The 17,462-nt window shown below is 38.7% G+C and overlaps 1 protein-coding gene and 1 pseudogene across 1 annotated transcript; both read right to left on the bottom strand.

Annotated features, from left to right (window-relative positions):
- Positions 1-749: 749 nt before the first annotated feature.
- Positions 750-2,796, bottom strand: LOC128368699 (uncharacterized). Its single transcript, XM_053329558.1, has 6 exons — positions 2,591-2,796; positions 2,172-2,317; positions 1,972-2,036; positions 1,205-1,366; positions 1,012-1,116; positions 750-916 (listed from the first exon to the last, which is right to left on the bottom strand). Exons 1-6 carry the CDS (start codon positions 2,708-2,710, stop codon positions 873-875), a joined length of 642 nt encoding a protein of 213 aa, XP_053185533.1. The 5' UTR covers positions 2,711-2,796; the 3' UTR covers positions 750-872.
- Positions 2,797-6,795: 3,999 nt separating this feature from the next.
- Positions 6,796-10,503, bottom strand: LOC128369828 (cytolytic toxin-alpha-like; annotated as a pseudogene).
- Between the last annotated feature and the right edge of the window lie 6,959 nt (positions 10,504-17,462).

Genomic DNA, 17,462 nt, shown 5'->3' with positions numbered 1-17,462 from the left:
AATTGGAGTGAAACAGTTTCATTAACATATTTGACAAGTTGTAAAAATGTTGATATTGAATATACCTCCAATCGACCGTGCAACTTCTGTCCTCCAGGGTCAAAACCCTGACCCAGTTTTGTTTGACTGTTTCTAAAGCATAAGGTTTAAATGATCACCCAGACATTTTAGCCAACTTCATTCCAACTTATCACCACAGGTGTTACACATATTATGTGGAAATGATGGTCATTAGACCTCATTTAAATTAAACAACCTATTTGTTCTTAGTTTTTCAAAATATGATATTTACTGATATTTCAGTAAAATCTCTGCTGGTAGAAACTGCAGCAGTATGAACAAATATGAAAAAAAATATAGATTACAACAGTAGTGTTTTAGGGTTGTTTGCTGTGTACCAACATTATCTCAGCACAACACAGCTGAAGCTCTAAAACACATTAAGAAGGCAAGAAACTCCACCAAGTAACTTTTAACAGGACACACCTGTTAACTTAAACCAGCCATGTGACGACCTCATGAAGCTGCTTCAGATATTACCAAATCATTTCCACATTAAAGTTGTTTTCAGTGTTAATAACTGTCTGTGTTTGTCACCTGAACAGTTTTATACCTGCCTCACATCTGTAGAAGTAAACACACAGTTTGACACTTCTACACTGATTTTTTATTATGAAATGGTTGAGATGGATTTTTAAAAGGACATTTTGGACATTTTGATGCCTGGAATCAGCACATCCAAGAGGGTCGCTGTTCTGTTACAAGATTTTATTAGATTAAGAAATCATGAATAAAGAAACACAGATCACACACTGTATATTTCAAGTCACTGTTTCTTTACTTCATCAGTTTCTAAAACAGGTGTTTTTGCATCATGGTAATGACACCCTGACGCCTTCGCCTTCAGCGCAGAACTCTGTTGAGAGAAAAACAAACATAAAGTCACCAGCTGTGTTGGATATCACAGATTGTGTGTGTTTCAGTCAGCACAGAGGTTTACAGGTGAGTCACCTGTCTTGGGGTCATAGTGGAAGTCTGGTTCTCCGGTGAAGCCGAGGCAGCTCGCCTGCTTCTTGAAATGTTCCAGATCTGAGTCCGTCATGGTTGATTCTCGTGCTGGAAACAAAAAAACAAAAACCAAAAGATGAATGAATATGTCACATTGAGACACATTATTTTCTCTCCTTCTCCTGTTACTTCTTACAAAATGCATAAAAGACACGGCTGGTGATCAGATCTGGAAAGGTGCCGTCGAGCTTCATCAAGGCGAGGAGCTTCCCGAGGTCTCTGGCCGTGCTGTTGATGATGAAGCCGAAACTGTCAGAGCCAATCTGCAGCACTTGGGAGGTCGAGGTGACGTTATGCACTGAGGACAGAAACAACCACAGTTTCATTTTAGCTGCTAATATATTTGACACACAACAAACCAACAAGCAACACTGTAAAATATTAGGAACACTTCCTTATGCCAAGTGCTGCTCATGGGGATGTTGGGTCTCTTTAAATTAAATTAGAGAGAATATGGTCTTGACCTGCTCTGTGTGTAAAGTGCCTTGATTGATTGATTGATTGATGAACTCTGGTACACCACCCACTATGACCTCAATACTAATCATAAAGTAGAATGATCCCCTTTCTGACGATGTCAACAAAGACTAAAAGTTCTTCAGAAAAGTAGAATGTAAGGCAGAGCTGTTGTATTGGATTGCATTAGATTTCACAGGTGTTCCTGATAAAATGCTCGCTGAGTGTATCAGAGTCAGAGTCATTAATACAAGCCTACAAATGAAACTCCAGGTCTGTGTCATGTGACTCCAGAATGACAGAGGCGTTTTCTAGTCCGGCGCCTCTATCAGCAGTAACATCCTGCATGTGGTTAAAGTTACTACTATACTATCTGACCTCCCTGCTGGCTTCTCTGACTAACTAACATGTAGAATCTGCAGTTTCATGTCAGATCAGGTAACTCACTGTCTGTAACTAGGGTGTCGCCTAGGATGTCTACTTTGGTTGTTATGCCAGAGCAGGTCCCATTTCTGAAAATAAAGTCAAAGAATGAGGTGAGTTCATATTCAGACTGATACTGACTCATAAGAAAATGTATACAAGTATTATTTGTTCTTAATTAAGACATAAGTCTAATTCACGTTCATTAAATGTTCTAAACTCACAGTCTGTTCTCATGAGCCATTAAAACACTGCTGGCATGATCCGGTGACGGACTGATTTTCATCCAGGAGCTGCCGGTCGCTTTCAGGGCGGAGCGATGTGCTTCATTATCAGCGAAGCCCATGATGAAGTTCAACCTGCCATATATCTGCACACAAATATGCAGTCAGAGACAACAGACACAAATTTGGAGCACACATGGGCTTAAATGGTGTCACAGTACCAATGAAACCAATGCCAGACTTTTGACCTTTTTCAAATATCTTTATTTTATATTCCAAGTCATTGAAATAGTTACATTACTTATTACATTTTAAATAGAGTAACTAATAATCTGTAATCTATTACATTTCCATAGTAACCTTCACAACTCTGAACATGCAGACATCAGACAGATATTCTGAATCAGAGGAGGGTTTACCACGCTGTGGTCGATCAGGGACAGAGGCTTGACCAAACCTTGGCACTCTTCAGGTGTCGGAGCCGAGCTGCTCAGGTACAACCCTGCAAACAGGAAATGAACGCTAAACCACAGATTCATGGTGACGAAGGACAAGCAGGAGACCAAATCAATGAAGCCCGAGCCTCATTCAGCCTTTATATACGCTGCTGGTGACTACGGGGTTTCCAGCATTTGCACAAAGGGAACTGTTTGCTCCCAGCTTCCATATTTGTGTCCAGCATTGTGCAAGAAATGTTTGTATGATTTCATGTCCATCAATCATTTACTGAAATGTTGAATCAGCAGCAAACCAACAGCATCTGGTTTAACCCGGTAGGATAGGTACACTTTATTTATCCCCTTGGGAGAAATTTAAAAATGACACAGTAGCCCTGTAATGGTGAAAGTGATCAAAAAATAAAGTAGCAGGGATCAAAGGTCCAAATGCTGCACTAATGTGACAATTGACAGTGAATGCAGAAAAGTGAGGACATGAAAAGGTTTGGATGAAATAAATTACATCAAATCAATGATCTTTCAACAGTATGTAATGAGGACAGACACTGATTGAACACACTGATCATCCAACAGAATCATATCTATCATATATTTGTAAAAAATAAGACATACCAGAATTATTAGATTTTCTCTGTGGCATAATGCAATAATTTGAGGTATTTGTACTTTAACTTATACTTTACTACAATTTAGAGCAAATTATTGCAGGCCCACATTTTACATCATCCACATTAAAGTCCAGTTCATTTCAGAGCAATATGAAGCTCAGTGATTACTGCTACAAATGTTTACCTCACAATTTGACATGTCGCCCATTTTTAACATCAAGATCCGATATTGTGACTGTCTGAAAGTAAGGAAACCAACCAGAAACCAACAGTCAGTCACTTCACCCCTCACCTACAGATGTGTTTGTACTCTTCCAGCTCAAACTAAACTTCATTCCTTCTCAAAACAATCCAGTTAAGATCAGTTGTCTCGTCTATACCTGAAACCCTTTGGTATGTCACAGAGTAAAGCAAATGAAGTGTGAAAAGATCAATTTCTGTTTATTTTACAAAGATATTCTAAACTGGCTGGGACAAGTTTGTTGCCCCCTCCCCTAGAAAAAAAACAACTAGATTATAGTGATTTTTTTTTACTTGACCTGAACTTGGACCACAGAAAGTAAAGGATCAGGTTAAAAGTAAAGGCTTGTAAGACTGTCTCTCAAAATCTACTGTTCACAGAAGACTTCATGAACAAAAGTACAGACGCTACACCAGAAGATGCAAACCACTCATTAGCAAAAAGAATAGGAAGGCCAGGATGGATTTTGCCAAAAAAGACAAGCCTCAAAAATTCTGGGACAAAGTTTAATGGACTGATGAGACAAAGATTAACCTTTACCAAAGTGATAGAAAGTCTAAAGTTTGGAGAAAGAATGGATCTGCTCATGATTCATGGCTTCTCCTGGGACGGGCTCATTAATCTTCATTGATGATGTAACACATGATGGCAGCAGCAAAATGAACTCACAAGTCTATAGAAACATTTGTTCTTCCAATTTACAGAAAGATGCAACCAAACTGATTGAGAGATACTTCATCATGCAGCAAGATAATGAACCAAAACACACTGCACAAACAACAAAGGAGTTCATCAGGGGCAAGAAGTGGAAGGTTTTAGACTGGCCAAGTCATCTCCAGACGTACACCCTATAAAGCATGCATTTTACCTGATGAAGACAACTGAAAGAGGCTGCAGTGAAAGCCTGGAAAAGAATCACAAAAGAAGAATGCAAAAGTTTAGTGATGTCAATGGGTCACAGGCTTGATGCAGTAATTGCAAGTAAAGGATTTGCAACTAAATATCAAGTCTTATTCACTTTAATCTATTTTAAATCTATCTGTTTCAATACTTTTGCTCACCTAAAAAACATGAATATACATGTATATAGAACAGACATTAAACATTGGTACATAACAACAATGCCATCCTAAAGAAGGCTTTTAAATGATTTTTAATGCTGACTCAGCTGTCGACAGTAATCTCTACAGGAAGTGCACTCCACAGTTTGGAACCAGCTAGAAGTAACTGGTCAGATGATCTAAGACACAGGTGTCAAACTCATTCCACAAAGGGCCATGTGGCTGCAGGTTTTCATTCCAACCAAGCAGGAGCACACCAGGCTCGACTCATTTAATCAGCTGAACTCACACTTCAGTCAACTGATTGGTGTGCATGTGTGCTCCTGCTTGGTTGGAATGAAAACCTGCAGCCACACGGCCCTTTGTGGAATGAGTTTGACACGCCTGATCTAAGACCACGTTCATGCTCAGAGGATGTTGAGAGGTCTGAAGATGTTCCACATTCACACAGACGGACCTTCATCTGTCCACAGTGATGAACACAAACATCTCTACTTACACTGGCAGTGGAAATGAGCAAAGGAGCAGGAAGGAAACAGCTGCAGGCTGCATCTGTACTGATATCCAACATCAAGAGTGCCCTCTAGTGGAGGCTCCTGTTAACCTTCAGTCATCACTGCAGGTTGTTATAAACTGTTTCAAGTCCAACTGAAATCATATTTCATCATCTGTCTTTGCAGTCAAAATGATAATGGTAATGTCATATATATATAATATATATAATATGTCATATATATATAACCCTAACCCTAACCCATAGAAAAAGCTGTAAAAAAAAGGCCACTGTACTCTACCTGCTCAGCACCAAAGGATGAGCATTTAGATATTTCCCTCAGGAGAAAAAACAGAGCTAAAAGAGAGAGAATATTGGATTTTATATTCATCAGGTGGACAGAAAGACAATGAACTAGTGAATGATAATGTTGATCAATAACTGCTGGATGTGGAGATAAGCAGCTTTTTGTTAACCAATTCAACATGTTAACTTAAATCTGATTATATGACAGAGTTGTATGTGTTTCTGATGGACAAAGTCCTCTGATAAAAGTGTTTTATTCTGTTATACTTGAGTCAGTTTGAACATTTGATCTGTTGATTCAGTCTGAGAAATAAACATCTAGGAGGGAAAATTGCTTTAATAATTTTATTTATCAAGTCAGAGTCAGACAGAGCTCAGGTCGTCTCACTGGAGTCACAGAGGTGGCACCAACAGGCGTATAACGAGCTTTATTCTTTTCTTTCTATGGATGGTTTTAAAGATAAAATGGACAATTAAAATAATGATAATTATAATAATTCATTCAAGAATAAAATTGGTTTATAAAACAGTTCCAGGTTGCATTTGTTTTCTTTGTATTTTGTGATTATGAAAAATACCCTCAAAGATAATGAAATATACAGTAGAAAACAAATATAGAAATAACTTCAGTTCTCAAAATTACAAAAACACACATGGCAGCAAATTAAAAAAGTCATAACATAATTACATTTTAAAAGGGAACAAATAAAAACAATTTGATGAGTAAGAATAATTTCAATGTAGGAAAAAGGCAAGCATAGAAAAAACATATTTAAATGAGATAAAAGTAATTCAAGAAAAAATTAAAACTCTCCAAACTGTCAGGTTAAATTTCAGGAAATAAGTTTAAAATAATGAAGAAGACATCTAAACGTTCTCTATTTAATATAATGGTGCAGCCATAAAAACGCAGAGTCAGTGTGAACATTGACATTTTAACAATGTAAAGTCAATGTAAATGTGCTCAATAGTTAATTTGCACCTGCAGTCCTGACACGACTAAAACGAGACCAACAGATAAAACACTTCATACATAATAGAGCTGCAATCAATATAAGAGGAAAAGAACAACTGGAGAAAATGTATCACAACTCTTTGTCCTTAAACAATCTTCAACAATCAATACAATCAAACAGGAATAAAACTGAGAGTCAATCTATAAAAACATCATTCATGAGTACATATCATATATAGCTGCTTATATAACTTCATGCACAATATATATGTGATACTGTCAGATTAAGAACTAGTTTAAATCATCAACTATTTAATGTAACACAACATGTCAAAGCAACAAGGTGATTTAATATTTCAGATATGAAGCATGAGAAATGATCAATGTCCATATCTTCTTCTTTCAGAGGCAGTTTGTAAAGTGAAGATGATCCAGGATTTATGCTTCGCTTTCACGTTTGCTGACCTGAGAACAATAATCTTTCGTTCATACTTTTACTTTTTTATTCTTTTGTCACCAGTTCCTCCTGCTGCACATTTGTTCTTCTCTCTCTGAGGATTCGTTGTTTCTCCTTGTGAATCACTCTGTCTGTCTCCTGGAACATTTCATTGGTGTAATGATTTCCTCCGTTCTTCTCTGTTATATTTGTGATCTTCTTGAGCAGCTCGCTGACCTGAGAACGATCCTCCAGCTTATTATTGAAGGCGTGATACTGACCGTCACATTTGGTCAAAAGTTCTTGCAGATCTTTGTTGTCCTTCAAGAACTCCTCGATAGGTTTCTCTTTGAGCAGGTCACCACCAGTAAAGAGAACCATGCAGTATTTGTCGACTTCCTTACCAAAGATTGTCTGAATCTTCTGCAGCGTCTGCTTGTCTTCCTTTGTCAATCTGTCAGGTCTGATGACAATCAGGAAGATATGAGGTCCAGGAGAAGCATAAGCAATGCACTGGGCAAGGAGGTCGTCGTCGGTTTTCTCTTCATTGTTCCAGGTGTCAAACAGATCTGGAGTGTTAATAAGAGCAACCTTTTGTCCATCCACTTTACCATCTATCATACGCCAAAAATAACCTTGAAATTCATTGGACTGCGCACATTCAAAGAACTTTCTTCCCAGAATGATATCTCCTGTTATGCTTTTCTCAACTGCACTGGTCCCCACCATCACAATCCTAATCTTCTCGTTATTGCTGTAGATTGTTGACCTGGAGACTAAAAGAAAAGACAAACAATCAATGCTATGTGTGTTCATAAAGTGTGTTCAATAAGTCCACATCAGTTATGAAAATAATGGCTGGAAAGGTTCAAATTGTTCAGACACAGTTTTAGGCTACATGAGTGCTTCATCTCTTAGTTGCTGTCTTTTTGGTTTCAGAGAGTATAATTACAATATTTTGTATTTTTTTGTTGAAACAAACACTTTAAAGACTGTGTAAAGTGAATTCAGACATTTTCTTCTAAACACATTAAAGAGGTCATAAATGTATTTCTAAAAAAGGTGTAAAAAACATTTCAACCGTTTAGATTTGAATTGTGGAGCTAGGCTTCACAAACTGTGTTTCAAGATTTCTGTATTCAGGATTTAGTGGGTGGGTCTGAAAATGACTGCCGCGTTTGCTAGCTCTGACTAACATTACACTTAATTACTGGAAATAAGTTATTCTTTGTCCCCCTAAAGCTGTATGTGGCAGTGGTATGACAGCTCAACTTGTTGTGTAGGATACTCAACTTGTTGTGAAGTTACACTAGTTACTTACCGTTTACCGATATTAGCTACAGTACTTGTACAGTAAAAAAAATGTTGCAAATATGAAAAGTACTATAAAGTACTCTAAAGTACTATTCACTGGACTTGCCACATCATAAAACATAATTATTTTTAGCACTGTTTTTATCGGTTTCAACATTCCTGCAGATGGAGGCAGCATACTAGAATATTCTACCCTGGAGTGCATGGACAATCGACCCATGTGGTTGTTTAATGATGTGTTGGTCAGGATAGCTGCTGACAGCTGTTTTACATTGATTCATGTGGAACTCTTGTTCACTCTCAGCAAGTTTCTCTCATCTAACTGATATCTCACCTGAGTTTGCTGGTCCAACACCTACTGAGGTCACTGCTCTGCATCTGAACGTATACTCTGTGTTAGGAGTCAAACCGCTCACTGTGACTTCTTCAGCTTTTGCTGCTGGTGTTTGTTTCCATCCATCCTCTCCACTGACACAGTACTCTACACAGTAGGAGGTGATGTTCTCTACTCCAAATCTTGGTGGAGAGATCTTCAGTGTCACACTGTTGTGGGTTACATCACCTGCTGTCACTGTTTCAGGCTTTGAAGGAGGCTCAAAGTTTTCACTGTCAAGAAAGTCGACCTTGTAAACATAGGTGCTTGAACCTTTCTGTGACTCATTTGTTAAACCCACTGTCAGGAATTTAATTCTCTTATTCTCCTCGTTGGCCTCCGCAAAATCACTGAACAGCTTTGCTTTGGTCCTCATTACATCTGATACTTCTTTAGAGGCGTACCATTGTTTCTTCTCTGTGTCATAACAACGTGGATCTTGAGGGTTGTCTGGTTTGGGTTTTTCTTCTAAGTAGTTTGATAAAGCTGAGAGGTACGGTTCAGCACTTCCCAGTGAGGTGAAAACAAGACACACAGCATGTTCTGCACTCAGAGTTTCCTTGTACAATTCATTTTGAGATGGGACAATCTTGGTGTTTTTCATCTTGTCGGTGAAAGACTGTAAAGTGTAGATTTCTCTCTCTTTACAGTCCATCCACTCGTTCAGGCTTGTGTTGTTGAAAGGAGAAGAACGTCTCTTCTTCAGGATCTCTGCCAGCACAGCCTCCTCTTCCCCTCCTCCCCGGATTGATGGAAGTATCTTTGCCAAGTTTTGTTGGAATTCCAGTTTGTACTCAGAGAAATATTCTTTAAAAGTTTTAAGTTTGTCACCAATCTGTGGGAACTGCTGTGCAGTGGCGGTTCTTATTGCATCATTGCATCTCATTTCCAGCTCAGTGAAGTCCTCCAGGACACTCTGGCATTCCTGCACTAATCCTAAACTTATCTGACGGACGAGTTTAGCAGCTGATGAATCTAAAAACTCAAGTGGCATCAGCCAGACTTTCACTGGTACAGCATTTTCTCCATTGCTTCCCAGCAGTTGTGGCAGGCTTTGGTAGACTTCTACAGCATCCTGAAAGGTTGTTGGAGTTTTCGGCAGTCAAAAGTCTCCATGGAATTTGCAGGAGAACGTCTTCACCCTTTCAGTGTCATTGTCGTCCATTTGGAGGGAACCTTCCCCCTCTATTGAGAGGCTGGGGATTTTCTTGATTATCACCTTCAAGTTGCCCTGAATATCTTGATGACTTTCTTCATTAGACACCTCACGGTCAAAGACAAAGAAGGCTTGTGCTCCATAGAGGATAGCGGTGACTACATGTGTTGCTATTCCTTTATCAAAGACATTTTGATGCTTGACTTTTCCAAGTTGATTCATTGACAGTTGCTGCATCTTTGTGGTTGCTTGGTAGTTCAGTGTTACTCTGGCCTGATTTTTGGATGTTTTACTATCATTCAGGTATTTGGCAGATCCTCCAACCTCTATTAGTCCACCTAAGAAACTTGCCTTCAGGGATGCTTTAACATTTAATGCTGAAGATTTATCTGCAATTGATTCAGATGCAACTATGTCAAAATTGTTGTAGCACTGAGGTCTTTCTCGTATATTATCTTTTAGGTCATCATGGTCCCACAATGTGATGGCTGCAAAAGAAGAGGCAAAAGATAAAGATCAGCATGAATTCATGAATGCCCTTATGGAATCATATGACACCTTTAACAGATGTACAAAAGAGAACAGTTCACCGCTGATCAAAAATCAGTCCGGGTGATCCAATAATAAAATGTAGCAATATTCAAGTATTACAACTTATGAATACAAGTTTTTATTCCTGAACTAAGTGTACAATTTAAAAGGTCTCTTTTCCAAACATCCATCTCAGATTTCAGATCTTCTTCCAAAGCAGTGTACCAACCCATTTCAAGTTTAAATATATTTTTGGTCTCGGCTAGGTATGATGCATTATTTCTACATGTGAATGTTTACCAGGGATCAGTGAGTCTTTACGGCAGTCATACAGCATCCCGAGGCTGAAAGGTCGGCCGAGCGCTGCCACCTCCACCGTCTGCTTGTTGTCGGCATCCATTGCTCAGTGTGAACTGGAAAACATGGACAACAGCTTGTTAGTTCTTCTTGTTGTTTGTCACCTTGTAATGTGGCTGCAACACAGACGTACTGCATCAACACTAAATCAAATAATAACTATAGACATACACTTGTAGGATAAATATTATTTGAGATATCACAGATACACAGTTTTAGGACTGGCTAAAACTTACAAAACTCCACAAAGAAACTGTGGAATGGCAGACTTGGTCAGCAGGAACACAGGGGAAGGAAATGGAGAGAAGCTGTTGGTTGCAGAAAACAGAGAAAATATAATCACAAGTGGTCTTATTTGTAATATTGATGGTGGTATCTTCCCTCTAAACCGCTCAGAAAATGGTGTCCCCAGAGAGGGGGAATTTTTCATCTGTCCCCAAAATACCCCTAAGCAAGTTTGTGTGTGTGTGTGTGTGTCTGTCTGTCGGTCTGTCTGTGTGACCATATATGGTAAAACACAATAAAGACTCTCATTCAGTTTAGATGCTGTGAAAAACATTTATCTGCTGTTCCTGAATCTTACAATGGTGGGAAAACTATGGTTTTTATAAAAATCCATCTACAGTTGATCAAATTCCTCAATATTCTATATTTTACATGTGATTCTTATGATTTTTATTGAAGGTCATCAACCTGAAAACTGAAAACCTGAAAACTTAAATAAATGTTGTGATCTGGGCTTTTTGTTAAGTTTGGGCAGATATTGATGCAGAAGAAACCACAAACTTGACAGTTGATGACCAAGACATGACAGTGAGGACAAAGTCAGACAAAAGTCAGAACGCAAGAAGAGAATTGACTGTAAATAAATCTTCTGAAACAGCGAAGGAAGCCGTTGGGAAAAACTGAACAGGAACTAAAGCGGGACAGGATCTTGGCTAAAGGTGCTTTCACCAAACTGGCTAATTTCCTCAGAAGGGGAGTGGAGAATCTGGATGAGATTGACCTATGAAAGGAGTTCAAGAAGCTCACCTCTGAGGCTAGGAATATCAGTGAAACTAATGATGAATACAGAGCTGGCCTAGCAGACATTGAAGCTAATACAGCTGATGAAGAAGCAGAACTTTACAAGTAGCAGGAGGCTGACCTGGACAAAACTATTACTGACTGTGAAAATAGTGCAAACTAACCTGTGGTCCAAGTATGGGAAAGACAAAATGAGAGCTGCTATCCAGGAAGCGGAGAGAGTATTCCTAAGCAAGTGTGTGTGTGTGTGTGTGTGTGTGTGTGTGTGTTTGTGTGTGTGTGACCATATATGGTAAAACACAGTAGATATTTATTTCTGTTCATTCAGTTTAGTTTAGTAATCTTATAATGGTGGGAAAACTATGATTTTTATAAATTGCATTCACAATTGATCAAACTCCACAATATAAATGAGACAAATTCTGCGTTTCCGTCCGTGTTTTCCACAACACAAATCATCAGTCTCTGACACAGTATGAACTTTCCTAGATAAACAAACATGGACAGATAAACTAAACTAGTTTTTTTAAAGGTAGATATAATCATAAGTAGAATATTAGTATATTATAAACTGCAGACTGGACATTGTTGGGTATGACATAGACCCACCAATAAACATTTTCACCAACAATCAATACATTTCAGTTAATTATCCTAACCTATCCTTAATTATTAAGATTGTTTAAAAAACTCTGTATGGGTACAATTATTGATTATAATTATCCAACTGATCAAATCACTTGAGTGCTAATCATGTTTAAGCTTTCTCCTTATTATGCAGCAACAAGTGTTTCTAATGGTTTTACTGGAGGTCTTACCTGATTTACGTTTGGTTTGAGTTTTCTGCAGGTTGAAGCTGTTCTTTGTGTTTCTGCAGCTGTACAGTGACGTCCAACAAAGGAGATTCACATCATCAGTTTGGTTATAACAGCAGCAAGAAACTCTCTTTATCTCTCTGAAACATCTGCAGCCACAGTGCTCTCACACACAGTCATGAATATCTTGATCAGAACTCTTCAATAACACGAGTGCTGATCATGTTTAAGCTCTCTCCTCATTTTTCTTTCACTTCACTAAGATCATGTTGACCTGAATGAGTTTAGAGACCCTGCAGCTCTAATCTGGAAAAACAACAATAAAACAGAATCAGTGTACTTACAGCAGAAAGGTTTGTGATGCTCTGAGAGCGCTCTGTGCTTTCTACCTTTATATTCTCTCTGAGGGACAAACTCCACCTTTCAGATTAGGATGTAACTGCTGGACTGAACGGGGGTGATTTCTCAGAAATGGTGTGACCATAAACTGTGTATATTGATCACGTTTGAAATGTGCAGAAGGGGAAACAGCATTCAGCTTGTGGTCTACTTCTTCAGACAGAGGTCAGAGGTGAGAAAAGAGTTTCAACTTTTTTAACTCTCCTTTCTCATCCATGACACCAAGGATGTAGGTTTGGTTTTAACATTTGGTTTTTTGTCATATAAAAATATGTACAGTGGTATATAGACATGCTATGTATGTCACACACACATGTATGTACATGCACATGAACACGTCCTCACCTCTCATTTACTGGCACTCATTGGTAACAAACTGCTCTGAGGTTAACAGCTTCACGTTTTTCTTGATGGACATGACATGCTGTGATGTTAAGACACATTTATCAGATAGTTGACCTGAGCCACATTTTCAGTTTTCTTCTTCCAGCTTCAACAGAGGCCACAGGGATAACTGACAGCAGCCTCATGAGTTTCAAACTCAAACAGACCTCTAACCTAAGAGGCATTGTTTTTAAGATATCTGCAGCTTCACTGCTGGACTTCAGACTATCTAACTGTTTGATGGATAGTCAAGAAATTTGTTTCACACATTCATTGTTCCCTCAGGATGAACTGTAATAACTTTGATCCTCTGACTTTTAAATAGTGACATCATGCATTCAAAATTTTCATGTGTCCTACACTTTAATTCATGACCAAATACTAGCAAAGCTAATAATATTTGTACCAGCAGTGGTGGTAAGTGAGGGACACGGTGACATTAAATGTTTTGTCCAACAAAAAGTCCAAAACTCAGATATCCAGCACTAATGCACAAACCAAACCCACCTGGGAGTGTTTGGCAATATATATTTTTGTTAAATAATCAAATAACTTATAACTCCCTATACTATACACTATAACTCTCACAAACATGTAGATCATGATAGTGTGGGAAGAAATGTTGCAGCAGTTTGTTTCCTGCAGAAAGGTTTGTGATGTTCTCATAGTGCTCTGTGGTTTTTATTTTTAGTAGCTGCTCGTGACAATCGGGGTGATTTCACATTAATGTGTGACCAGTATGGTGTTTGAAATGTGCAGAAAGAGAAAATCACACTGAGCTGACAGTATACTTATTTACCCAAGAGAAAATAATATATACTTATGTATATTTCATATATTATAGTGTACTTCTTACATTTTTAAAGCAACTATAGAGATGTGTTGAATTGAAACCAATTAAACTGCACTTAATATACTGAAGGCTGAATTCAAGATATGTTGAAATACATTCATTGACAACTAAAATAGTACACTAGTGTCAAATGTCAATGTACTCAAGGCATCAAAAGTACAATTGTGCAAATGTAAAGAGATATACTGTACATATTGTAATCCATTTGAAGTTATTTGAAACTATGTTGATTACAGTTACTATCCTGCTGATATTCTCTGTTGTGTATAAAACTAGTAACATATTGCACATGAATGCCAAACAATTAAAACCAGTCAAATACCTACAGACTGATGTTGATTGTAAACTCTGAGGTAGGCAGGTGGAAGTCACCATCTCCTTTTTCTTTCATCAGCTTTTGAAGAAGAAATCAACAGAAGACCCACCTGTTTAAATTGGCCTTTCTCTCACCTTAAAGGGTTATAGTACTTGTTTCTTTTGTATGTCCTCTGTTTGCCTGTGATTTTGCTTTTTCTTGCTTGTTAGCGTGTTTTTATGGTCTTTCGAACTAAATGCATTTATGATTATTATGAATATTATGGTTATTATGATCATGATTATTATTATCATTCTTACTAAGTGTCTGTTGGGCAATTTCTTGCACTGATCAATTGTTTTTTTTTTTAATGAGATGAATAGGAATAGTTTTTAGTTCTTATTTCCTCTTGTTGTTTTTTATTCTAATAGAGATGTTTTGCTGTGATTGTTTTTTTTAAGTGTTAATGTTTTCATTCACCACAACACCAACAACCTTTATCTTTTACGTCAGGAGTTTATTGTATCACTGGTGGCCTCTGCCCAGAAACTGTAAAACCCACCAAGTTCGAGACTGACCAACCAGTGTGAAAAAGTACCTTGTTCTTAGTAGAAAAATACAATATTTTGTATGTTTGTATGTTTTTGTTTGTATTTGGATGTGTGTGGCTAGATACGCTCTGCTTCTCATCCTGGCGTCTGGCAAGGCCAAAACTGGCACTCTAGGGAATGCTGTGTTGCTTCTGCTCTGGATCGGTAGTTGGTCAGCTCCAGCATACATGCAGCTGTATTTGGTGGGGTCTCTGCTCACAGCTACTGCTTCGTACCCCACCACTCTCCAGACGTCAACCCAGCCGTATCAAGACGGAAGCAGCAACAGGTCCAGCACACCTCCACATTGCACATTAGAGAAGACAAAGAAATCACTGGTCTGGTGTGTGTGTTGCTGGTTAAGTACCTGCATGTTGGAGGTTACATCAGAGCACACCTGTATACTATCAGCCCATCATCATACAATTACTTCCACTACAAGTGAAAGCCACACCCACAAAACACAGACACTCAGGGAACACTGCACACAAAACCAAGCTGGTACAGGTCTACCCTGTTACACCCCTCCCTGCTGAAATGGTCATTGTCCCAATTACCACAGTATGATGACACACTGGCACTAGAGATCCTGGTATCAGTGAGGCTGTACTCCTCTGGTTGCCCTCGTGGACCGTCTGGGTTCTAGGGTTCTGGAGTTCCCTGTGGCATCAGGAAATGTTGGGACCCAAAACCCAACCCATGGGGGACCTAAGGGAGCCCTGCTGGTGGTCTGTGCTCGGGATCTAAAGACAGGGGCACCTGCTGACTTGGAGCTTCACGGACCTGCCTGGGGCATGCATGGTACTCCCTGCTGCAATGCTGAAGGAAGGGGTCTTAATAAATTATGATGCACAACTTTTTCAAAATTCCCCTTTCTCTGTCTAATAACATACACAGGCAGTTCAGAATCGAACTGTTTCACTACAGTGTATAGCTGTGATTCCCACCTATTAGCCAGCTTGCCTTGGCCCTGTGCTCTTGTGTCCAGTAACAGAACCTGCTGGCCAGGAAGCAATGGTGAGATGTCCGTCTTCCGGTCATAATAGGCTTTTTGTCGGGACATTTCAGAGTCTCTATGCTGCTTGGCTTTTTCAAATGCGAACTTCAGTCGCCATTGGTATTAGACATTTGACCCTGTCCTCCACTGATGAGCAGCTCACATTCTCAGGGAGGCCCAGCAGGCAATCCTGTGAAAGAAATCCATGCCTTCCAAACATCAAATAGTGTTTGAGTAGCCTGTTGAACTATGAACTGTGTTGTGTATACCTGTATCATTTCAGGCAGATGTTCATGTCAGTTCCACCTCTCTTCTCCCAAGGTCCCCAACAAACCCAAAAAGAGTCCTGTCAAATCTTTCACAAGCTGCTGGAAGATTAGGTGTGGTATGACTCTTGGTTTGATCTTTTGTTGCTGCTGCCCAGGCATTATTTGTGAAGTAACCAGCACATTGTGTTAAGTGTCAGACAAAAAAATCTAACAACAACAATTCCAAAGGGGCAGAAGTCTGGTTAGGTATTAAAGGTGCTAGTTTTGAGTTAGGAGCAGTGTCCAGCTTGTTGATGGTAATTGCCAGACACTCACCTTCTTGAAATATGGGGTCAACTTCCTTGGGATCCTGTGGAACCCAGTACTCCATCAGTCAATGAGAGACAATGCCATTGACGCAGAATCTGCTGGACTGACCTGATCTCTTGTTGCCTCTCTCTCTTGTTGGCTGATAGCTCCTCTGTATACTCAAACATACTCCTGCCAACACGCATTGTGAATCCGCCTATTAAAATCTTGCGCCCTTAAAATAACAGTGAAGTATGTGCCAGTGACTTCAGACCTGTTTTTTGTTGGTCAGTGGAGCAATCAATTTCCTCTACCTTAAAACAGCAATGCACCAACAATGCGCCTGACCACACCTCATTTTGAGAACTGGACTCCCAGCAGCACACAGAGGTGGCACCAACAGGCATATGAGGAGGTTTATTCCACCAGCTGTTGGCTATTTAAACAAAATGTAATCTGGCCTGTTATCAGTTGTGGAGGTGACGGGTTGGTCTACTGGTTTCTGGTTTCTTCTTCTCTCTATGAATGCTTTGGTGACAATAGTGACACTGATATTTACACGTCAATGAAAGCTGTATTTCTTAAATTTAAAGATAAAATGGACACTTAAAATAATGTGTACAGACACAATGAAAGCATTCAAATATTAAAATTTTATTGCTTTATTTCTCTTATTTCTATAATTTTTCAATTATCACGATTTCAATAATCACAAAATACAAAGAAAACAAAGAATATGAAATATACAGTAGAAACCAAATATGGAAAGTCTGCTTTAAATTTATATTTACTCCTGAAACTCCTCATTTATAAGAGTAACAACAAAAATGAAGTTTATATATAGCACTTCAGTTTACAAAATCCAAATTATAAAATGCTTCATACGGCAGCAAAATAAAATGAACACATTTTTAAAATAATTGAGAGTAAAGATAAATTCAATGTAGGAAAAAGGCAAAGGCATAAAAGAAATAATTAAATGAGATAAAAACAATTCCAGAAAAATTAAAACTCAAATAAAATCAGGGAAGTTATGGTGGTGCAGCCATAAAAACACAGAGTCAGTGTGAACATTGACATTTTAAC

The sequence above is a fragment of the Scomber japonicus genome, chromosome 12 (genome assembly GCF_027409825.1).
Source record: "Scomber japonicus isolate fScoJap1 chromosome 12, fScoJap1.pri, whole genome shotgun sequence".
Lineage (NCBI taxonomy): Eukaryota > Metazoa > Chordata > Actinopteri > Scombriformes > Scombridae > Scomber > Scomber japonicus.
This window is presented reverse-complemented; position numbering and strand designations above follow the sequence as displayed.